Below are 26,294 nucleotides of genomic sequence, written 5' to 3' on the forward strand. Positions count from 1 at the left end.
TGCTCGCTTTTATGCAATCAATACTTTCTTTTTAACAAAAATATTCCATAAGAGGTACTGACAAGGAGAGGACGCTTACTTGTCATCGCCAAATTCGTCCAAATTTATGGTACATGTAGGGCGTGGTGAGACAAGAAAATGCACCAAGTGGAAACTCCATACAGCCAAGCATTTAGGAAATAAAAGGAATTTTGATTTAGCTCTATCACCATGGGCACCTTATCAATTGTCCCTGTGACAGTTTGTTTAGGAAGCAGTGTTTGGCTCAGCAGTAAGAGATTGGATTTGCAATAAAAGGGTCGCAGGTTCATCTCCACCTGGTGGATAATTTTTTTGTGCTCCTTGGCAATGCATACACTACTGACATCACAATTAACTGCAACATCAAAAAGGTAATTATATTAATTTATGTAAGCACAAAAGGTATAGTCATAGGATGTAATGCAGGACTGCAGACATTTAAAAAGGGATTGCAGTTAATGTGCACACAGGAACATTGTGTATGTAAATCGATACTTCCATTCTTTTGCAATTGATTAATTACATGTACCGGGGTGATATTCATCAAAGAAACGGGAAGCAATAATTTTGACCGCATCTTGTGCACATTATAAATGCTGCATTTTTGCAGTGACATGGTTTTTTTAATGTCTCCATAGAAAAACAAACTTGATTGACATTACGAGAACAGCTTCTTTCATTGCATAGCCCAGCAGCGAACCACGCGTAATGCAGCATGTCGCTGAATACGTGCGGGGGTAGCTAATGATGTATATTGGAATGTAGTTTGATGCAAGCTTCTTGGGAAGTGATTTCTTCTTCTTTCTCGATGAGGTAAGTGGTGTTTTGGCATTTTATTAGATTTTTTACCTGACATTAAAAATATACATCGCAGGGTTGCACTAGCGGCATACATTTGGGGGTAATTATTTTGATGCTACACGTTGGTAATCCATCTTCATCTTGGAACAGTTTGTCGTATATTTGTGGATTTGTTTGTCGTCCCCCTGAGTCAATCAACAGAAGATATTTATTCTCTTGCACAAAGGGCTTCATCACATGAGTTAAATATTTTTTGTAGAAGTCTGTTATCAGCTTACCGGATTTTGAAGAAGGAGCACAAAAATATTTGCCAATGAGCGGAATCGAACCTGCGACACTTTCAATATGAAACCATTCTCTTACCCCTGAGCCAAACACTGCTTCATAAACACATTGTCACAGGGACAACTGATAAGGTGCACGTGGTGATAGATCCATACAAAATTCCTTTTATTTCCTAAATGCTTGGCCATCTGAAGTTCCCACTTGGAGCACTTTCAAGTCTCACCATGCCCTACATGTATCATGAATTTGGACGAATGAATTCGGTGATGATGAGTAGGCATTCTCTCCTTGTGAGTAAAATTATGAAAAATATGTTGGTAGGTTAATTCATTTATTTCCAAGACTAGCAACCACACAAAAAGCAAAACTAGCTGAACTTAGTTGCTTGAAAAGCTCTGTAATATGCTTTTTCCAGTTCAAGTTTTCATCAATATGTACACACAAAAATTGGAGCATTCTACCCTATCCATTGGCTTCTGTTCATGTGCTACATCAGTTGGTATGACTTTCACAGAACTAAATACAGTGTGTTTTCTCAAAATTTAAGGAGAGTCCATTTTCAGAGAACCACCCTTTTAGTTCTTTGAAAAACATCATTAAAGCCACTTCTGTTGCTTATAGGATTTATTATAACTCGAATACCATCTGTAAAAAGTACCAATCCCACTTGCTGGATGTTGTGTGGAAGGATATTCACATACATAAGGGAGTGGAAGAAAAATTAAACCTTCTAGGGCACCCTTTGTGATTTCTCCCCAGACCTTAACATTCCCTAGCCTTGCAACATTGTTTAAATTATTCAGCACAGCTTTTTGCAACTGTTTGTTCAAGCCTGTTGTGTATAAAGCTTTGATTTTTTTCTATTAATTTCAGTCTAGGATGTTGGTGCTCCTTTTAGCTGCTGATAGTTTTTGTGGAATGATCTTTTTAATGCATTCTCTAGCTTCTTCAGCTGAACCATTTAATCTTGTTTCTGCTGCTACATTTAGAAAACGATTGTCGACGGCCTTGCCGTAGTGGTAACACCGGTTCCCATCAGATCACCGAAGTTAAGCACGGTCAGGCTTGCTAGCACTTAGATGGGTGACCATCCGGTCTGCCGAGCACTGTTGGCAAGTGGGATGCACTCAGCTCTTGTGAGACAAACTGAGGAGCTGCTCGATTGAAAAGTAGCAGCTCTGCTTACACGAGGATTAATTCCATTAGTTATCCATAAATTACTTTTAACAGGTTTTCTGTAACTTTTTAGGAAAGCAACTTTCAAATATTGACACATTATGAAAATAATTGAATACGACATTAGCATCTCTTTCTATGTGGGTTGCCTAGAAAGCAATGCACCGCATTTTTTTTTCTTCAACAGTTCTTTATTGAACATAATGAGAAATACACACCTGAAGGAATAGTGTTTTATCTACACACCCTATTTTTCCACGTAATCTCCATCCTGTTCTATGGCTTTCCTCCAGCACGAAACAAGGGTGTGCATACCCCGTCGGTACCAATCCTTGTCTTGGTAGTGAAGCCACTGCTTCACTGTGTGAATCACCTCCTCATCATCCTCAAAATGTCTTCCATGAATGGCATCCTTTAATGGCCCAAACAAGTGGAAGTTCGCTGCAGCATGGCAGATGTGACAGCCGTGGATTTTCTCCCCGACCGCTTCAAGTCATGGAGCTCCACCGAACTGCCTTCTGATGACCTCAACCTCCATGCCCAGCGACTAACTGTACTTCTGTTGACAGCAGGTGCTCCATAGACTTCGCACAAGGGTTTGTGAATATTTCCCACAGTTTTTTTTTTTTTCCTTTTTTTCTGCAGTGGGCAATCAATGACGGCACATTGCTTGTAACATACATCACCAACAGATGCCATTTTCAAATTGTCCTGCAGCTACGCTATCTGTCGGAAGATTCAGATACTTGGCACCCTTACTCAATAAACTTCAAATAATACATATGTAATGTTTCGCATTCATAGCATTGTTTTCAGCTAAGAAAAAAAATGCTGTGCATTATTCTCTGGACAACCTTTGTATATAAATCGTATTCCATACCACCTCTTTTAACTTGTTCCTAAAATACTGAATCCTGTACACAATAACAAGACCCACTGATTTGCATGAACCTGTCTAAGGGCTGCAAGGTGCTATTGTTTATTTCCATTAATTGTGCTTCATGATCAGATAGTCCATTAACAATTTCGTACACAATAACTGCTTCAGCCTGAGCACTGCCTACAAAAGTGTTATCAATCAGGGTCCTACTACCTTGCTGCATACAAATTGGACAATTCACTGTTGAAGTTACACTGAAACACCTAAATAATGATTTCAGTTCATTTTTCCTATCTGTATCTTTTAAGAAATCTATACGGGAATCTCCAAAAACTATTAACTGATTCTTCTTCCCTGACATGTAACTCAATAATGCTTCTACATTTCTCATAAATAGCTGAAAGGTTCCTAGAGAGGGTCTGTAGACTGTCACTATTACCAGAAAAGTGTTCTACAGTAACAACTCTTGAGCACATGCTTTTAGGCTCTGATCTACACAAAAATAAAATTATTTGTTTCAATATTTTTGACTTTGTGCTCCTTTTTCCATATTAACTCCAAGCAAAAATCTATAGTCCAATATTTAACTTCTCCAGCCCTGTAGTTACACAGTATCCAAAGAAGCACACACCATTTATCACTGCAAATTTTTTCACATCGTCAAGGCATATATGAGGATTGAATAGAAAGTAAGGCCTCCACCTACGTTAATTGGGTTTGGATGGGAATATTTTAATAAATCAAACACATAAATAATCCTTAGAATGTGATCTTTAATTACCAGTATTCACTTTTCCATATAATCACCAGCCAATTGGATACATTTCTGCCAATGATTAACAAGTTTACTGAAGTCGTCACGGAAGAAGTCGACACACTGTTCCCGCAACCACAATCTCACAGTTCTCTCAACACCTTCATCAGAAGCATAATGATGTCCCCGACTCCTGTCACAATTGAATGGAGAATGGCGTCACCTTCATTCTCATAATGCAAAAGGAGTTCCTGGTAAATTTCAAGTCTGTGTGCTTTCATTTCAGGAGTCAGCATCCAGAGTACCCATCGTGCACAGATCTTCCAATAGCCCAAGCAAAGCAATAATGTGACCCACATGTTCTTGTGAAATGCCAATTGTGCTTGCAATTTCTCTCTGAATGATATGGCGATAATCCTGAATCAATCTATCAACATTTTGCTTGTGAAACTCGTGGCTGCTGTCACAGGACGTCCAACTCTTTGTTTGTCACACAGGTCAGATGTTCCCACCTCAGCATCTTTAAACTTACCCCCCCCCCCCCCCCCCCAATGACGCACAGTACTCACATCAACACAATCACCATAAAATGCTTTCATTCTCTGATGAATCTCCTTTGGGGTGACATCTTCTGCTGTCAAGAATTCAACGATGGCACGTTGCTTAAATCGCATTGACCAACCGTCTACGTAGGGTTCCATACTTTACACTGTAACAATACAACCATTCAATGCTAAGGCTTCCCGTCAACCGAAGCTGTAGAGAAGAGGCTACAGAAAAAGCCAGTACCTGCCACATACTAATGCTCCCAATTGTTGAAGAGTTACAAAGGTAGAGGCATTACTTTTCAGTCAACCCTCAAACAAACCTCATCTTTCAATTAATAGCAATCCACTCAGCTCTCTTTTTAGATGGTCGACAGCCGTGTTAACCTAGGACCAGTAAGGGTGCTGTAAAATCTCCAAAAACACCACATGCATTTCTGCTGCTGCTGCTGTTGTGTTGGCAGAATAGCCAACACCGTGTTACTAGTGGAGGCCGAAATGCACACGTTTTAGCTCACGCAGGCTGGCGTGAGGAGGGAAGGACTATAGTGACGTGAGGTCTGGAACATGACAAGGAATTAGAATTCAGAAAGCGGACGTAATTAGTTTGATACTTAACTTTAATCCATTAATGATGAACATCGCTCTTGATGGTACATGATTCACAATATTAACTCTTCAGAATACATTCGTAGTAACTGAATATGGCGCCTTGCTAGGTCGTAGCAAATGATGTAGCTGAAGGCTATGCTAAACTGTCGTCTCTGCAAATGAGAGCGTATGTAGTCAGTGAACCATCGCTAGCAAAATTGGCTATACTACTGGGGCGAGTGCTAGGGAGTCTCTCTAGACTAGAACTGCCATGTGGCGGCGCTCGGTCTGCAATCACTGATAGTGGCGACATGCGGGTCCGACGTATACTAACGGACCACGGCTGATTTAAAGGCTACCACCTAGCAAGTGTGGTGTCTGGCGGTGACAACACAGTTGCTATTTCCTCCAGGTCTCCTTTAACAATTCTAAGTAGCTAGGCAGGCTGTTTCCTGTTCCTCCTAATATAAGTGCCTGAACCTCTTCATCAAAATCTCTGCACAAGGCTCCTATATTCTCTGTCAATTGGCTATGCTGGGTACTGGTTTTCACAATACTTGTGACCTGGTATTCTAGACATAGCTTTTCCAGCAGCATTTACCGAGCGAGGTGGCGCAGTGGTTAGACACTGGACTCGCATTCGGGAGGACGACGGTTCAATCCCACTTCCGGCCATCCTGATTTAGGTTTTCCGTGATTTCCCTAAATCGCTCCAGGCAAATGCTGGGATGGTTCCTTTGAAAGGGCACGGCCGACTTCCTTCCCCATCCTTCCCTAATCCGATGAGACCGATGACCTTGCTGTCTGGTCTCCTTCCCCAAACAACCCAACCCAACCCAGCAGCATTTGGCAAACACCCCTCCCATGACCGCTATCTAACAGCAGGACTCTTTTCATCCTACTTGACTTTTCTACCAACCTGGCCTTAACATTGTTCCTACTACTCTACTGCACTTTACTTTGTTCAAAACCTACAAATACTACTTCTCATGCAGCACTGCAATGAACACTGCTATTTGCCATGTTAACTAACAGAACCTTTCAAATCCATGGATCGAGATATTCAGATAACTTGTAGAAAGAGCAGCTAATAAAACATTTTTTAATTTTCTTTTGTATTGGTTGGGAGTCCTGATTTCATACTTTATGTTACATAAGAGTTCTTGAATATTTTCTCATCTGAGTACAAAAATCTGCCCGGAGCCCTAGACATGGAGGCAAAGTCCAAATGAAAATTATTTTTGTGTCCTGTGTTGCAATTACATACATCACCATTACCCTTCAGTCTAAAGTCGTTCATGCATGAACAATCGGACTTCAGTCTGTGAAGTGAACTGGCCTCTCCAGTTAAGTAATGTCCTCATGTTGAGCACTCATTAACCAGGGCACCTCTGGTCAGAATACCAGGTCACAAGTTTTTTCAAACCTAGTGCTGGACTGGGGCAGGTTGCAGAGGATTTAGGTTCACTATGTAGAGGCTTTACTAAGGAAGATACCGTGGTTATTATGGGCGGGCCAGGCAACAGCATTCACAGAGATCTGGGGCACAGCATAGTGTGTGACCTGGCAAAGATTACATCAACATCGAGTTATACCAGTGTGGGTTTGTGTCAGTTCTGGAGCGCCACCACCAACCTCATTCGAGCTCTTCTGTCAGGAGAGTTAATTTGGAGTTGGAACGGCTACTTGGATCTGGTGCAGGGTCACACATTGGTGTGGTTCCTGTTGATTCACTCTGTAGGTGGGACTATACTAGTCATGGCCTACACCTCAACAAGAAAGGGAAGGGTAAACTGGCTGGGCTGATAGCAGGAAATTTAAAGAGGGGAGGAACTACATCTCATGGTGGAAACTCTTTTTTAGTGTAAGATCAGTGTCCAGTGGGAAACTCAGCCAGGCAAGTACTAAAGATGTTAAAAAAGTTCAAGGTACTCACAAAAGTAAAATGAAAAATAATGTTAGTATATTTCATCAAAATATTGGGGGATTGAAGAATAAAGTTGATGAGTTTCTGCTTTGTTTAGAAAATATAGAAACTGAGAATGTAATAGATGTACTATGCCTGTCTGAGCATCACATTGTCACTGATATGCAAAAGGTTAGCATCAATGGGTACAAATTAGCTGCACATGTAAGTAGAGATAATATGATGAGAGGAGGAGTTGCCATATATGTCAAAAGCTTCCACAGTGTAAAAAATTTAGAAACTAAAAAATCTTGTGTAGAGCAACATATGGAAGCATGTGTCACTGAACTTAAACTAAATGATGGTACTTTCATAATTGTAACAGTGTATAGGTCCCCCTCAGAGAATTTCCAGCTATTTCTAGAAAACTTGGATGCTTTGTTGTGCTATCTGTCAGACAGGGGGAAGAAAATTATCATTTGTGGGGATTTCAATGTTGATTCCCTGAAAGAGTGTAATAAGAAGAATGACCTTGTAGTATTACTCAGTTCTTTCAATTTGAGCTCCGTCATTGATTTTCCTACTCGGATAACAAAGAACAGCAGTACATTGATAGATAAATTTTTTATAGACCAAGATAAGTTAAAGGACATAAATGCTTATTCTGTTGAGAATGGTCTTTCAGATCATGGTGCACAGCTAGTTACAGTACATGACATAGCTCCATGCAGTATACCAAATCAGACTTTCAAAGCAGTGCGTTCAATTAACTATATAAATATTGCAAACATTAAGGAAAGCCTACAGCAGCTAGACTGGGATGAAGTGTATAAGGAACCCGATGCAAACTTGAAATATAACTTATTTCACATTTGAGAAAGTAATGTATTCAAGAGTAAAAATAAAGTACTAACAAAATGTCAGTTTGGTTTTCAGAAAGGCTTTGCAACAGAAAATGCTATATACGCTTTCACTGATCAAATATTAAATGCTCTGAATAACTGGACATCACCCATTGGTATTTTTTGCGATCTCTCAAAGGCCTTTGATTGTGTAAATCATGGAATTCTTTTAGATAAGCTAAATCATTATGGTTTGAGGGGGGCAGTGCACAAATGGTTTAATTCATACTTAACTGGAAGAATGCAGAAAGTTGAAATAAGTGGTTCATGTAATGTTAAAACAACAGCTGATTCCTCAAACTGGGGGGCTATCAACTACGGTGTCCCACAGGGTTCGGTCTTAGGTCCTTTACTGTTCTTGATATACATTAATGACTTACCATTCCACACTGATGAAGATGCAAAGTTAGTTCTTTTTGCTGATTACAAGTATAGTAATAACATCCAAAAACCAAGAACTAAGTGACGTAATTGTAAATGATTTTTTTCACAAAATTATTAAGTGGTTCTCAGCAAACTGACTCCCTTTAAATTTTGATGAAACACAGTATATACAGTTCCGCACAATAAATGGCACAACTCCAGTAATAAATATAGACTTTGAACTGAAGTCTGTAGCTAAGGTAGAATTTTCAAAATTTTTAGGTGTGTCCATTGATGAGAGGTTAAACTGGAAGCATCAAAATTGATGGTCTGCTGAAACGTCTGAGTTCAGCTACGTATGCTATTAGGGTTATTGCAAATTTTGGTGATAAGAATCTCAGTAAATTAGCTTACTATGCCTACTTTCATTCACGGCTTTCGTATGGCATCATATCCTGGGGTAATTCATCGTTGAGTAGAAAAGTATTTATTGCTCAAAAATGTGTAATCAGAATAATTGCTGGAGCCCACCCACGGTCATCCTGCAGACATCTATTTAAGGATCTAGGGATCCTCACAGTAACCTCACAGTATATATATTCACTTATGAAATTTGTTGTTAATAATCCAACCCAGTTCAAAAGTAATAGCAGTGTGCATAGCTATAACACCAGGAGAAAAGATGATCTTCACTATGCATGGTTAAATCTGACTTTGGCACAGAAAGGGGTATATTATGCTGCCACAAAAGTCTTTGGTCACCTACCAAAGAGCATCAAAAGCCTGACAGATAGCCAACTAACATTTAAAAATAAATTAAAAGAATTTCTAGATGACAACTCCTTCTACTCATTGGCTGAATTTTTAGATAGAAATTTAGGGGGAAAAAACCAACAACTTAAACATTAGTGTCATGCAATATTTTGTGTAATGTAATATCTTGTAGAGACATCTTCTATTAACCTGACACGTTCCACATCATTACGAAGTGTCATATTCATGATCTATGGAACAAGTATTAATCTAATCTAATCTGATGGTCAGATTTCATTGTCCACCAGATGTAACCTAGGTCCATGTATGAAAAAGAGAGGAGGATTAGGGTGTAACAACCTGTTGACAAAGAGATCATTCAAGAGAGAACAAGATCAGATAGTGGAAGTATTGGAAGGAAATTGGCTGTGTCCTTTCAAAAGGAACCATGCAGGCAGTTGCCTTAGGCAATAAGGAAACTATGCAAACCTAAATCTGGATGACTGGAGAGGGATTTGAACTGCCATTTCCTGAGTACAAATGCAGTGTCTTATACTGCACCACCTCAGTGACAGGTTCACACATCTTAAGAAAAGGGGCACAAACTATTGACAGACATCATACTACAAAGTGCACATGCACACAATGGTGTACATGCTCCCAGCAAGATATTATCCTTGATGAGAACACTGATAATGCCTTACAATTCTTTTCACAATATTGGAATAGTTGTAACAAGTTGCAGGGTTACACCAAACCAATAGAAGAGAAGAATCATACTCCATGCTAACTTGTTACTCACTGGTCCTGTGCCCACTGCATTCGGCAAGCTACAAAGGACCTTTGTGTGATTGGAAGGCACCTGTCAAGTTTCCTAGCACACTCATGAATCCCATCAAAGATGACGATGGTTCATGAAAGACGGAGCTCAACCCCATCAAAGCAAGAGAGTGTTTGATGTCCTGGAGGAGCACTTTGGGGAGCGCATTCTGGCCCTGGGGTACCCAGAGGCCACTGTCATGGACCTCGATTGGCCGCCATATTCTCCGGATCTGACCACATGTGAGTCCTTTTTGTGGGGCTATATGAAAGACAAATGTACAGCAATAACCTGAAAACCACTGCTGGGCAGAAAACAGCCATTCAGGAGATCACTGACAGCATCATTGTTCTGACACTTCATCAGGTCATGCAGAATTTTGCTATACGTCTGCACCACATCATCGCCAATGATCGCAGGCATATCGAACATGTCATAACCTAAATCTAAATACCTGTAATGACGTTTAATTGTTGAATAAAGTGTGTGCACGCCATAACTTGTAATTAATTTATGTTTTTTCCATATAGTTTAATAACTGTCAGGCTCTACTTTTGACACTAGACTTGAAAAAACGAGTAGAGTAATGAGTACAGCAACATCCCAAACAGAAACACGGCTACCATCTAAGACTACAATATGCAGAAGAATAAAATGTCAATTAGAAGAATAATATCAATTACCAATATGCATCAAAGGGAAATATTATGATCAAATAAAGCCAAACGTTCCCTCAAAGCCCTGGTTGCACACAATTAAGGCAAAAAAAAAAAAAATTATCAGCACCATAATAGGAGCAATCTTAAATATTGCTTGGTACAGCACTTGCCCGCGAAAGGCTCAGGTCCAGAGTTCAAGTCTGGGTCCGTCAATGTATTTTAATATGCCAGGAAGTTTCACATCAGTGCACACCTTGCTACAGAGTGAAAATTTCATCTGGAAACATCCCTCAGGCTGTGGCTAAGCCATTTCTGCACAATATCATTTTTTCCAAAAGTGCTAGTCTTGAGAGGTCCACAGGAGAGCTTCTGTGAAGTTTGGAAGATAGGAGACGAGGTACTAGCACAAGTAAAGCTGCGAGGTCAGGTCATGAGTTGTGCTTGGGTAGCTCAGTAGGTAGAGCACTTGCCTGCAAAAGGCACAGGTCCTGAGTTCAAGTCTTGGTCCACCACACAGTTTTAATATGCCACGAAGTTTCATGTCAGTGTTTGTTCCGCTGCAGAATGAAAATTTCATTCCGGAGGTGCAATCTTCACCAAATACAAATCTGAGATAACCCTTGTTGAGAATGTGATGGAATAACAGTAGTGGATATCAATCACATATCTTTTGAATGTTAACTCTATGGAAATCAACAAACCTATTTCATACAACTAATACGTCACCAACCGTTACCAACTACTATATCAACTCTCCTTGATCAGAATAATATTGCAACTTTCAAACTAATTATGAAATTAATTGATAAACACAGCCTCACTCTGCAAATCTCCAAAACACTGAAAGATGGCTGAATGGCCTTCACGCCAAAATTCACAACAAATAAATAAAAATAAAAAGGTAGTTATTTTAAACTGAAATACTTAGATATATGTCTCACAGAGAATGTCAGTTGTTAGATTATAGTGGAGAATATTTAATATACATATACAGAGTGAGTTGCATAAGACGTAACAACCCCTTTATTCCGGAGGCAATTGCACGTATCGGCATGCGGTTTTCAGCGAATCATAGCAGAGGCTGTGCATGCTGCATAGAGCACGGCAACTCGGCCTGCTGGTCGCGCGAGGCGTGTTTACAGTCTGCAGCCGCTTCTGACCGCTTCGACCTTCAATTGTACAATATTTCCCAGTGTCTTTTAAGTGAAGTTTGAATCACAATAGCAACATGTGTTACATCACTATATGCGTCTTTTCCAGAGCGTTCGGATGGTGGTAAAAAAAGTATAGCGTTCCATTTAAAAATCATGTACTTTCCTCATTATCTTGGTCAATATAAACGTTGTGATTATTGTGCATGTACCAAAGTATGTGCCCCATAGTCCACTATGATTCGCCAAAAACCGCATGCCGATACGTGCAATCGCCCCCGGAATAAAGGGGGTGTTACATCTTATGCGACTCACCCTGTATAGATTATATATGTGCCTGTAAATGTTATCCTTTTATATCACACATTTATTTTACATGCCTGGGTCAGTCTGCTTATAAAACTGAATGATGCACCTGATACTCTCCGATTGAATTTGTCAGCTAGAGTCCACAGGTAAAAAATAAAAAAATATATATGTATATTACATTTCTAGTCAATTCTGTGCAGAATATTTTCATTTCTTATCTTATCGGTCCACATAATTTTCAGCATCCATCTGTAACAATATTTTTCTAAAAATTAATACTGTCATTTACACAACTGTTGCACTTTTTATTGTTATTGTCATTTACCTAATTATTTAGTGGATGCTACTGGTCCCATAAAAATGCCCAAAAGTGAATAAAGCTGTTTACATTAAGTTTTACACAGACATTGCACTCAAAAAAATTAAGTTAGTAAATACAGTATACAAAAAAACTTACATCTATTCCCCCATAATAACTGCAGCCTATTGCCTTCATCCTCTGAGAAGATTGTGGTGTCCTCCTCCATGATAGTCCAATAGTAAAGCCAAGAGCTCCTCCAACCACAAAGAATAGGCAGCTATAATACACATTCAAGTCATATGCTGCAGAGAAAAAGGATAATAAAGATAGACAACTGTGTATCCTTGGAAAACAGACTTGGTACAAGTGTACAACAACAGAAATATGGCAATAAAGTGTGAATGTTTTGGGTCAGTGAATACTCTCATAGTACTAGAAAGAAAATGTAAGACAGCACATGGAGTAAAGGTTTGCAAAGGGTGATAACACGTAACTATGTCAGCAAAAGGTACAGTGGGAACAAAATCTCAGACACTACAGAACAGAAAAAAATGCAAGTTTTTGGGAATACTGCCTAAGTTATTTGGAGTTTCTCAGATTAGATATAACACAATAAAACTAACAGGAAAGCTCTAGTTTGAAGAAAGGTACTGCTTCCTCACTTATGAAAATTGCTACTTGACTCAATATTTACAGAAATGGTCAGTCCTTGGATGTATATAATATGACATTTTAAAGTCAGTCACTACAAACATATATTTTTATTTCATTTTACGTGGATTCATAAGTTCTTGTTTTATGTATGACAGGAGCTAATTGAAGACTTTTTCTACTAGAATCAAGGACCTCAGTCTGAAACAAAAACAAAAACCAAAACCTATATGGAAATTATTTTTCTGTATTTTACTGTGGATGGTTTGTAGGTGAGGACAGTAAACAGCATATTTTATTGTGGATCTGTACTGTTGTTCATAATTAGCACCAAATGCCATACAGAGTAAATAAACTGGGAAGTCAGTGTAAGAATTCCTATACTTTTAAAAAGGCAACTGTAAGATGTGCAGTTATCTACATTATGCTGAGTTCTTACTGCTTAGTTTTCATTTCCCAAAACAATAATTCATAAGGGAGACTTTTTAAAGTGTACACAATTCCAAACTGAGCTTCTAGGTTAGTTTATCTGTTTATTGACTTCAGTTCAGCTTCTTGTCTTGCTGGACTCCCTCGCCCTCCGTATATTATTACACATGATAAAATTAAGATAAAATGTGATACTATATATGAATAAAATAAAGATACAGAAAAGAAACTAGCAAATTTCTCAAACACATCAGTAATATCAAATACAAGCCTGAAAAACAAAACATGGGAAGAGAAACAATTGAAATTCTATAGGCCTTGGCTGCTTCTTCCGTTACTGTATGGAAGTGAGTCATGGGTCATTTATAAACAAGAGTTTATAACTCAGGTTGCAGAAATGAGATTTCTCAGATCACTGGAAAAAACTGCAATCAGCAAAACTCTTTTAATGAATGACTTATTTCATCATAACTAGTTTCAGGCCTAAGTCCATTGTCAGATGGCAGCGACCATTTTTTGTACATATTTCACACATCTATCCTATGATATAACAGAATATTCAGGATTTTCCTGTTGTTGTTGTTGTTGTTGTTTTTGTGGTCTTCAGTCCTGAGACTGGTTTGATGCAGATCTCCATGCTACTCTATCCTGTGCAAGCTTCTTCATCTCCCAGTATCTACTGCAACCTACATCCTTCTGAATCTGCTTAGTGTATTCATCTCTTGATCTCCCTCTACGATTTTTACCCTCCATGCTGCCCTCCAGTACTAAATTGGTGATCCCTTGATGCCTCAGAACATGTCCTACCAACCAATCCCTTCTTCTAGTCAAGTTGTGCCACAAACTCCTCTTCTCCCCAATTCTATTCAATACCTCCTCATTAGTTATGTGATCTACCCATCTAATCTTCAGCATTCTTCTGTAGCACCACATTTCGAAATTTCTATTCTCTTCTTGTCTAAACTATTTACCGTCCATGTTTCACTTCCATACATAGCTACACTCCATACAAATACTTTCAGAAACGACTTCCTGACACTTAAATCAATACTCAATGTTAAAAAATTTCTCTTCTTCAGAAACGCTTTCCTTGCCATTGTCAGTCTACATTTTATATCCTCTCTACTTCGACCACCATCAGTTATTTTGCTCCCCAAATAGCAAAACTCCTTTACTACTTTAAGTGTCTCATTTCCTAATCTAATTCCCACAGCATCACCCGACTTAATTCGACTACATTCTATTATCCTCATTTTGCTTTTGTTGATATTCATCCTATAACCTTTCAAGACACTGTCCATTCCGTTCAACTGCTCTTCCAAGTCCTCTGCTGTCTTTGACGAATTAGAATGTCATCGGCGAACCTCAAAGTTTTTATTTCTTCTCCATGGATTTTAATACCTACTCCGAACTTTTCTTTCGTTTCCTTTACTGCTTCCTCAATATACACATTGAATAGCATCGGGGAGAGGCTTCAACCCTGTCTCACTCCCTTCCCAACCACTGCTTCCCTTTCATGTCCCTCGACTCTATAACTGCCATCTGCTTTCTGTAGAAATTGTAAATAGCCTTTCGCTCCCTGTATTTTACCCCTGCCACCTTCAGAATTTGAAAGAGTATTCCAGTAAACATTGTCAAAAGCTTTCTCTAAGTCTACAAATGCTAGACACATAGGTTTACCTTTCCTTAATCTTTCTTCTAAGATAAGTCGTAGGGTCAGTATTGCCTCACGTGTTCCAACATTTCTACGGAATCCAAACTGATCTTCCCCGAGGTCGGCTTCTACCAGTTTTTCCATTCGTCTGTAAAGAATTCGCGTTAGTATTTTGCAGCTGTGGCTTATTAAACTGATACTTCGGTAATTTTCACATCTGTCAACACCTGCTTTCTTTGGGATTGGAATTATTATATTCTTCTTGAAGTCTGAGGGAATTTCGCCTGTCTCATACATCTTGCTCACCAGATGGTAGAGTTTTGTCAGGACTGGCTCTCCCAAGGCTGTCAGTAGTTCTAATGGAATGTTGTCTACTCCCGGTGCCTTGTTTCGACTTTGGTCTTTCAGTGCTCTGTCAAACTCTTCACGCAGTATCATATCTCCTCTTTCATCTTCATCTACATTCTCTTTCTATAATATTGGCCTCAAGGACATCACCCTTGTATAGACCCTCTATATCCTCCTTCCACCTTTCTGCTTTCCCTTCTTTGCTTAGAACTGGGTTTCCATCTGAGCTCTTGATATTCATGCAACTGGTTCTCTTTTCCTCAAAGGTTTCTTTAATTTCCCTGTAGGCAGTATCTATCTTACCCCTCATGAGACAAGCCTCTACATCCTTACATTTGCCCTCTAGCCATCCCTGCTTAGCCATTTTGCACTTCCTGTCAATCTCATTTTTGAGACGTTTGTATTCCTTTTTACCTGCTTCACTTGCTGCATTTTTGTATTTTCTCCTTTCATCAATTAAATTCAGTATCTCTTCTGTTACCCAAGGATTTATACTAGCCCTCATCTTTTTACCTACTTGATCCTGTAGTGTAAGTAAAATGTAAAATACCTTTTATATGAAGTAAATTCTCTTTCTTTATGTATGAGGCCTTTTACATTTTACTTACTCTACACATTGCAGCAGACGCCTCCATTTTTATAAACAAGTGTAACTGCTTTAACAGCATCCACATCTGGAGCCAAAGGGTGCACCCACCCCCCTTCCCCAGCTCTCAGGACAAGGAAAAATATAGTATACCCAGGTGTTTGTCTTTCAAAAAAGTGATTTAAAACTCAATTTTAACAGTATTGGAAATGGAACATTTTCATGGTGTCTTAAAAAAAATCACCACTCATCATCCAAATTGTTAAAAATACTCCCTACCTTAAGTTCAACCTCCCCCCCCCCCCCACACACACACAACCACTGAATGGGTGCCCTTGAACTACTCCATTTTTATATGTATAAGGAAATCATTAAATGTTTCAAAAGGCATCTTCTCAAATCAATACAAAATTTCAATACAGTTGGAAACACTATTGTAATCAGAAGAATCCTCATTTCTTAAGGATATGATTTTTGTAATATGATTCAAGAGGAACTGAGGTTAAGCCGAAAAACAGGTCAAAAAATGAAAAAGTCTGTAGTGACAAGAAGGAAGAAATTGCGCTAAAATTTACACTCAAAAAGTATACAAAATGAAGACAAGAGAGAATTAAAAAGGGATAAGACTGAGGAAAAAAGTGCAAGAAGAGAAGACAAGAAAAGAACATGTGATGTGAAACCACAATGCTCCAAAATGGTTGGGTCTATGCGTGGGAGACAAAGGCTGGTGTAGAAAGGAATTATGAAGAGGACAACTACAGACTGTCAAAGTTACAGCAAAGACTAGTGCACTGGCAAACAACACTGGTTGTTGCCTTGGGTTTCATGATTTATCAATGTAGAAGATAAATACTTGTCAAACTTTTATTTTCAGTCTGTCCCTGAGAAACCAGGTGCCAGGTGCACAGCAAATATTAAAGAGATATAAGACAGTGATTAACTAGAACTGGTCTAAAACAGGAACTGGTTTAATCAACAGCATCAAAACTTCACATTGAATAAATGCACGATAAAATGTTTCCCCCCAAGAACCCCCCCCCCCCTCCAATATCACACTGGGCTGGAACAACTGAACCATATCCTCTGTTGGCACTTTGGTTATCTATCATGCCCTGAAATGAGGAACACCCTATCTGAGATCCTTCCCATGCCTCCTAAGGCAGTTTTACATTGCCCACCCAATCCAAACAACATCCTAGTTCATCCCTACACTGCACCTGCAGGGATTGTATCCCTGTGGAAGACCCAGAGGGAAGACCTACCCAAACCACCCATGCAGTGCTTCCTACTCCAGTCCTGTCACAGGCTTATTCTACCCCGTCAGAGACTGGACCACCTGTGAGAGCAGTCATGTCATACACCAACTCTGCTGCAAACACTGCACAACTTTCTATGTCATTATGACTACCAACTACCTGTCCACTGGAGTGAATGGCTACTGCCATCCTATTGCCAAGAACAAAGTTGGTCACAACAAGCAGATGAGCATAACATGCTCAATTTCAAAGGCTGCTTTACAACACAGGTCATCTGGAAACTTCCCTGCCACACCAGATTCTCTGAACTACACAGATGGGAGCTATCCTTGCAAAACATCTTTCGGTCCAGTAATCATTGTGGCCTCAATCTCTCATACCTCCAACTTCACACCACCTTCAGCATGCGCTGCTCTACAACGGCTCTGACAACTGTGTATCACAGGCTTAGCCAATGAACCTGGCATCCCCCCTTACCACATTCCTAGCTAGCAAAACAGCTGGCTCCTTCTGAGCTGTTAGCCACCCACTGCCAATCCCTCTCCCTCTACTGATCTCAACACAATTCCCACAATAATCTAGTTAACCTGCTGAAAGGAAACACTGGCACTGTTTGTCCAGATGACACTATGTAGAGATATAGACATGCCTGTGTGTGCATGTTTTTTTTCCCCCTCTAGTTCAAAAAAGATTACTCTGAAAAAAACTAGCAAGTTTTTTCTTTCTTTTGATTTTCAGTGAGTCTTTCTTAATCCAAAAATATTCGCAGTTCCCTTCAGTCTGCATGTTAGGGCAAGAGCAAATGACTGGATTACAATTAAACCTTCCACATCCTTACAGAAGATAAATGTCAGCACTCATAAAGCGCTCTTTGGTCGATGAGAACTGGATAGCTAGCAATTTTAAGCCAAATGCATTGCTCAGAGATGTCACTTGTAGTTTAGAATCCTTAGAAATAATCTTAGTAAAATATAAAAATAAAAGATTAAGGTTTAATGTCCTGTTGACAATGAGATCATCAGAAATGGAACACGGATTGGGGAAGTGTGGGGAAGAAAATCAACAATGTCATTTTCCAAAGGACAATCCTGACATTTTCTTGGGTGAGTTGGGTTGATTTGGTGGAAGAGACCAAACAGCAAGGTCATTGGTCCCATTGAATTAGCGAAGGATGGGGAAGGAAGACAGCTGTGCCCTATCGAAGGAACCTTCCAGGCATTTGCCTGAAGCGATTTAGGGAAATCATGGGAAACCTAAATCAGGATGGCCGGACGCAGGATTGAACCATCATTCTCCCGAATGCATTTCTTGGGTGATTTATGGGTAGTACAGAAAACCTAAATCTGGGTAACTGGACAAGGAATTACGCCTTGTTCCTCCCAAATAAAAGACAAGTATCTTAACAATCACACAACCTTGTTTAATAGAATAATGTAACACCAGTTGTGATGTGGGTGACAGTTTGGTTTGCAACCTATTTCAAACATCTGATGATGGCATCAAGTATATCTCTGAGAATGGTTCTCATGGTTGTGTGATGAATGTGTCACTCTTTGTGAAGTACACTAAGATCTGCACGAAGCATTCAGTGAAATGTGTTACAATGGAGCTCATAAGAGTTACTCAGGAGAGGAACGAACAGACATGGGTGTTACTGATGAAACATTCAGGATTATCTTTCTGCACCTGGTACAACAATACTTGCACAACTAATGGCTGAAAGCATCCACAATTCCTTAAGTCTCTCTTATTTGTTGTAGCTTATGTAATGAATACTTTCTCAACTGTTTATTTATTGTCTCCCCCCCCCCCCCATTTGAAACAAATTCCCCACTTCTCATTGTAGTTTATCTACAAACCATAGTTTCTCAACTGTCTATGTACTGTATACCCATTTCAAACAAGTTGTTCCACCATACATTGACTTTCTTTAAATGCAAAAATGCCATGAAGATTATCTTTAATTCTATTCATTCTTCGGTAAAGGTGTTCTTATGGTGTCAGCAGCTTTTCTGTTGCAAGGTACTGTTGGTAATGGAATGTGTGATGAACCACAGGAAGTCAACGCGACAAAGCATACAGCAGCCAATGACATTCTTGTTTGTAATTGCCTATAGTTTGAAATTAAAGTTTGTTGGAATTTTTTTTTCTGTTAGGTTAGATTTAAATATATCATTGGAATTTTCAGCAAAATCAGAAATGAGACATCCAAGTATGTTATTGTAATGACGAACATATATGTCAGACTATGCTACACATCAGTCTATTATGGCAATCATATTTTCTTGTTATATTTATTAGTTTCGTCAACTCACAAATAAATTATCCCATTCCAATCTAAACTAGGCCCTTGGCTGTACTTCAGATCAGTATGTCAGCACATATAACTTTTTTTCCATTCATGTTTGTTAGCTTTGCCATCTCAGAACCAAACTCTTACATTCCAACATAACATAGGCCTCTGACTTCACTACAGACTAGTCTATCAGCACATCCAGCTCTTTCCAGTCGTCAAAGAAAGGTGACAATCAGTAAGCAACCTTAAAAGCTGTAGTTACCAGATTATTGAAAGTTATGGTGCTCTCCAATCAAAAACAAATGTAATCAGTTCATATCTCCTGCCAAAATAAATCATTACATTCAAGATTCTCACTGTCTATGTGTACTATCAACTGATTTGCTATAATCAGTGTCTATGAACTGCCAAAATCAGCATGCTACACAAGAGCTGCTGACACTATAAGAGCTAAACCCAATTTTTTCCTTCATTACTAAATGCTAGGTCACAACTGTTTTCCTAGTAATTTTATCATTTCTCAGACACAACTAATCTTCACTCAGTGAAACAGCAATTTTCATAACAATCCTCTATCATTCTTATCAGTTTTTAAGCATTTAGCATTAGGCTGACTGAACAACAGTTTTCACATTTATTCATTTGTTTCTTCCTCAGTAGTGTGATTCCATTGGTTTTCTGGTTAATTTCATACATCCCCAAATGAAATAACCCACTTCATGCACACTTCACTAAATTCAATGATTCTTAAGGCATTCCATGCACTCTGTATGACATGTTTCAAATCAAATCATTCAACGATAGGTCATTCTCTGACCATACTGCTGGATCACCTCTTTCTTGCACATTAACCTCCTCTACCTCCTTTATCTGTTGTGGCAACTCTTCTACATTGTACACACTTTCAAGATATTCTTCTCATATACATCTTTTTGTATTTAGCAAAGGCTCCTACCCCCACCACGCGCCAGGGGAGCCAAGGGCCCTAATGCGCTGCTTCCTGGACTCGGGTAGGCGCACCGGCCCCGGATCAAATCTGCCTGGCAGATTACCGAGGAGGGCCAGTTTGCCGCCCAACCTGGATGTGGTTTTTAGGCAGTTTTCCACATCCCACTAGGTGCATACCAGGCTGGTCCCCACATTCCACCTCAAGTTACACGACACACAGATATTTGAAGAAATTCGCTCTATTCCATGACTTACACTAGACGCAGACAGCTGGGGTATACTAATTCCATCCCGGGGGGTTTGGGGTGGCGGCACGAAGGGCATCCAGCCACCCTCTAAAATTAACACTGCCAAATCAATAGCAACATGGCCGATCCCACGCTGCAGTGGGACAAAGGCCACAAGAAAGAAAAAAAGAAAAGGCTTCTACACCCCCCCTCCCCCCACATTGAGTGATAATATCTACAGTTTCTTCCCTGAAACTACAATTTGTTGTTCTGTATACAAAATTATTTTCCACCAAATAAAATAAAAAGTACAGTGTTTTTTTGCACAAATACCAACAGGAGAGCTTTTCCCCCCTTGTGACATTACAAGTGGAACACAAGGAAATATTAATCAAGCACAATGTACTCTACAATGAATGGTGTCTTTTCAAGTGTAAATAAGATGATGACAAATGGAATGCAGAGATGTATAATAACACTGTCATCAAAAATGTTTTAAAAAATTCCTTCTAGTATTATCTCAGCAATAACTGATTCTGTGAGACAAACAAACAGAAAGTGCCCTAAAAATTTCAGAACTGGTATAGTAGGAACAATACAATAAAAGAACAACACCATTAATTTTATTTTCTCACATGACAGCACATGCTTTGAGGATTATTTTGGAAAAAAGATTTTTGGGAGTTACTCCTTTCCCTTTGTGTGACGTACAGTGTAATGCTGAACAATGTTTTTCACATAGTAAAATACAACAATGTAAGTATATGTATATTATTTTTCCTGCCTTGGTCTGTTTACTTACAAGTATTAGGTAATTTTGTTTACAATCGTTATACTTTATAGAACACACAACCAACAAATTTCACATAGACTGAAAAAACTGCAATTTATTTTCAAAACATTCACAAGAGTAATTTTGCATCATTACATGTATAACTAAAAAGGTCAAAATTTGCACACTTTAAAATGTCAGTAAATGAAAATGGAAAGATAGGAAATACTATAATCTGGTATGGTTAGGCCTAGTTATCTCTGTAGGGGGAAAATCTACATCAACATTCCGCAAAGCATACAAAGTGCATGGCAGAGCCAAGTTTCATTGAAATTCGAGATGGAGGGTGACATGGACTGGTTGACTTGACTGATGTCGCAAAGGAAACCAGTAACACTCTTGTTAATAGATCCAGCCTCTAACAGCATCAAATGGTGAGCAAGGTCTCACGTGAAAAGGTGGATGCCTTTTAAAAATAGCCAACTAAACTGCATGACATGTAGAAAGACTTTGCAGGACAATGTAAGAGACTGTAGTGATGAAGTCTGACCAGGATAATGTGTGTAGAATAATGGCTGTACTGAGACAACAGTTCATGGCAGTACTAGACTCAATCAATGAATTAAGTCCACTGTCTGCATTAATAATGTACTCTCTAAATCATAGTTCATGAACTGAACAGTGATTTGCAGAGTATGAATGGAAATGTAGTTTTCAGGTTAAGTTTTTTATCTTAACAGCAGTTACGGCCAGGTGTGTGTGCAATATGAAAGTTTTTTGGGGGCGGGAGGTTAACAATATGGTTTTTTAGGGAGCATTGTTGGTAGGACATGTTTTGAGGCATCAAGGGATCACAAACTTAGCATTGGAGGGCAGCATGGAGGGTAAAAATCGTAGAGGGAGACCAAGAGATGAATACACTAAGCAGATTCAGAAGGATGTAGGTTGCAGTAGGTACTGGGAGATGAAGAAGCTTGCACAGGATAGAGTAGCATGGAGAGCTGCATCAAACCAGTCTCAGGACTGAAGACCACCACAACAACAACAACAACAACAACAGAGAGCATTGTATGATACGGTGAATTTGTTTTCGTTAAAGGTTTGAAAAACATCATTTATTTCGTTCAGTTTAATTTTGTTTCATTAGCATCTGTTTATTATACTACGCTTTTACACCCCGACAGGGCCTCTGTACATCACCAAAGCCTTCAAACAGACCCCTTACGTTAGGACAAATTTTTGTCACGAGAATTAGCAAGCACTATTACACACCGAAAGTAAATTTCAATTACATGACTCGAATTTGTCAAAATAACTGATAAGTGGTAAATAGTGTGATTTTCTTTACCATCAGAAAGTACGATTCGAAGTACACGGGTATACACATCGTATATGTATTCTCGATTCGCTACACTTTTAAAGTCGTTTCCAACTCTCAGAACAGCGGCCCAAGTGTTATGTAGCCCCTCCTGCACATAAAGTCCTCGCGGGCTATTTAATGCTTCCACTACTGCATTTTGAATTTGTTCAGAATACACCTGCACACTGTTTCGGAAGTTCTGGGCGCTGCACAATAGTCGAATCTGAAAAACAGATTTTTGTTTTTTTAACAGAACAGCTTGGTCATGCTAAATAGTGTGATGCACCAGCAATATTTTTTCTTTCTAATTACCTGAAGGGCTTCTAATCTCTGCGATGCATGGAAAATTAGTTCATCCATCGCCGCGAAATCAGTTTACGAAGGTTATCTATTCCACATGTTTTAAGTAAAGGAATTCAGAATTCCATAACTGGTTAAAATGCTACTTCACTACGTGCAACCCTACGACCTGTCGGCACTTTGTATTGTGTGCTATTTTTATGAAAAACGTCAAAGGTCAACACATTCATTTCAAACTGGATTCAGAGCACGGAACCAAACATTTCCTTGCCTACCAAAACTTTTATACAGTCTTGTGAATGAACCATATTAATGTTTACATTCGTTAGTTTTCCGATTAAACGTTTAAATAACATAATATTTTCAAAAGTTTTATTTCTGCAGTCTTCTTCGATTTCCATTCCATACATATAACAAAGTCCCTCACTAATTAATCCTTTTTATATATAGCCATTAGATAAATACTTCCAATTCAAAAGCAAATGACTACAGATACCCCCCTTTCATGCAAATGAAGATAAAAAAAATTAGAAAACACAATGCCGAAGACAACCCGATATGTAAACAGTAACATAATCGATACTTCACGGACGAATACTACTTCGATACAGCATTCGTGTTCCATTCGATATACCCTGTAGATTGATTGATTCATCGTCATGTCGTCAAATGTTTGTACAATATTTCTTATAAAATAAACTTGGCTCTTTACAGTATATACAGCTCCTATACTTAGTTCAACTTTTCTAATCATGTCAAGTTAAATTCGTTACGCAGTACGATGTTCACGAGCATTAGTCTATAGTTATTTTAAATATTCATCTGCAGTGTAATAGCTATTATCTAGTAAATATTTTTTTAGCCTTTGACTAAAGGTGTGGGGTATGTTAAGATGGTATATGATGAGAGATGACAGTAGTGGTACATAACTCACGTAGCAGAATACATACAGGATATATAGACAAAATATAAAATAGGTGGTGTGTGATGAGAGATGACAGTGGTGCGTACTGCACATAGCAGAATACATATAAGAGATACAGACAGAATAGGAGTAACAAACAATAATTAAATTATCTTACTAAGTAGAAATATCTACCAGTGAATATACAGATTATTACAAGTAATTAAAATATTGTGGTACATAGTTCACATAGCAGAATACATAGGCCTATATGAGATACAGACAGAATATAGATAAGATACAATAATTAAATTATCTTACTAAGTAGAAACATCAACAACTGAATAAACAGCTTATTGCAAGTAATTAAAATTTTGTTTCAAGAAATTCATGTATGGAATAGAAACAGTGATTTAGTAGCAATTCCTTTAATTTAGTTCTCATTATTTTTGGGTTTTTGCTTGTTTTATGTCTGTTGGGAGGTGGTTGTATATTTTAATGCCCATACATTTAACCCCATTCGCATATAATTTTGTGTTGTGGGCTATAATTTGTAACTGTGTTTTGTTTCTGGTGTCATGTGTGTGGCGGTCTGCATTTCTGTCGAGGGTGTCCAAATGCTGTACTGTAAAACAAGCTGGTTCCAATATATAGATGCATGGCAGTGGCTGGATTTTTAACTGTTGAAATAATGGTTTACAGTGTTCAGTTCTTTTGGTTCCAGGGTCGTGAATTGTGCTGTTTGTGGTATACAGATTAATGTTTTTCCTTATATATATTACGTTTTGATAAATATATTCACACAAAACTGCCAGAATTTCTAACTTTTTGAACAACTCCTTACAGTGTGCCCTGTTACTGCTATTTGTTACTATCCAAACAACTCTTTTATGTATCTTGAAAATAGTTTGTGTGTTTCCAGCACTTACCCAGCAAAACATTATCCCATAACTGAGGACTGAATGCAAATACCCAAAGTAGGCTACTTTGAGGGATGAAACATCGCACACTGGTGCAAGGATTCGCTGGGCATAACATGCTGAAGATAGCCCTTTTGCTAAAATTCTCACATTCACTATCCATTTTAGCTGACAGTCTACATTCATCCCCAAGAATTTTCTGTCTGTTACACAATCAAGTACCTCATAGTTTACTTTCAGTGTAATGTCAATGGGTTGTTTATTTAGTGGGAAGTTTATACAGTTTGTCTTTTTGACAGTTAGTTACTTAGTTGCGTGTTCCATTGATCAATAGCACGGGATACTGTTATGATGTGTAACATGTCAAATGCACAAGAAATGCTAACAGGAATCAAGTTTTTTCTTTTTCTTTTTTTTACATTATAGTGTTATACCTAAATATTTCTATTGTCTATCCCATTCCCTTAAATGGCACAAAATCCTTATATTATATCTCCAGATTTATTTACTCATATTCAAGAATTCATCTATGTCATAGAAGGAGTTGTCAAGGAGGTATGATTTCAATTTGTTTTTGAAACTATTACTGCTGTATGTCACACATTTTATTTCATCTGGTAATTTATCAAAAGGTTTTATAGCAGCTTATTTTACCCCTTTCTGTGCCAAAGATAGGTTAAGTAAAGGAAAGTGTAGGTATTTCTTTTTCCTGGTATTGGAACCACGAATGTCGCTGTTGATTTTAAACTGGTCCATGTGGTTGAGAAAAAAATTCACTACTGAGTAAATATACTGTGGAGCAGCTGTTAGAATTCCTTACCTTTTAAACAGATGCCTACAAGATGTGCGTCTAAGAACGCCACACATTATTCTAACTTATTTCTTTTGAGCTGTGAATACCTTTTGCCTAAGTGTAGAGTTGCCCCAGAATATTATTCTGTATGACATCAGTGAGTGGAAGTATGCAAAGTATGCTAGCTTACTAATTTCTACATCCTCAAAATTGGCAATTATTCTGATTGCAAAAGTTGTTGAACCTAGTCGCTTTAGGAGATTTAAATATGAATTTTCCAATTAAGATTCTCATGTATATGTACACCCAAAAACTTAGTATGCTCTACCCTGGCTACTGACTTCTTTTGATGTGTTATGTTTATTGACGGAATAATACATTTTGCAGTAGAAAATTGGATGAACTGTGTTTTTTCAAAGTTCAGAGCAAACCCTTTCGCAAAAAACCAATTAATAACTTTTCCAAAGACCTTAATTGTATCATTTTCTTTTGGACTTTCTTTTACTGGATTAATAATTATACTTGTATCATCAGCAAACAGTGTCAGTTCAGAGTCTTGTTTCACGTAAGAGTTACTTTATTATTTAGTGACCAGTTGTGAATCTCTCTGAATTCTCTTGAAAAAATACATGG

General features: G+C 38.5%; 1 protein-coding gene across 4 annotated transcripts in view; it reads right to left on the reverse strand.

Moving 5' to 3' along the window:
• The window catches only part of LOC126194713 (reticulon-4-interacting protein 1 homolog, mitochondrial-like), a 176,153-nt gene extending 152,568 nt beyond the window's left edge, over positions 1-23,585 (reverse strand). For 3 of the 4 annotated variants that reach the window (XM_049932953.1, XM_049932955.1, XM_049932956.1), the window contains exons 1-3: positions 23,057-23,585; positions 22,733-22,967; positions 12,374-12,519 (exon numbers count right to left, since the gene is read on the reverse strand). In XM_049932953.1, the coding sequence (XP_049788910.1) occupies positions 12,374-12,519; positions 22,733-22,967; positions 23,057-23,104 (429 nt within the window). In that variant the 5' untranslated portion in view covers positions 23,105-23,585. The remainder of the gene's footprint in view (positions 1-12,373; positions 12,520-22,732; positions 22,968-23,056) is intronic. The other variant, XM_049932954.1, reaches the window with a different exon arrangement.
• Between the last annotated feature and the right edge of the window lie 2,709 nt (positions 23,586-26,294).

This window comes from Schistocerca nitens, chromosome 7, assembly GCF_023898315.1.
Source record: "Schistocerca nitens isolate TAMUIC-IGC-003100 chromosome 7, iqSchNite1.1, whole genome shotgun sequence".
Taxonomy (NCBI): Eukaryota; Metazoa; Arthropoda; class Insecta; order Orthoptera; family Acrididae; genus Schistocerca; species Schistocerca nitens.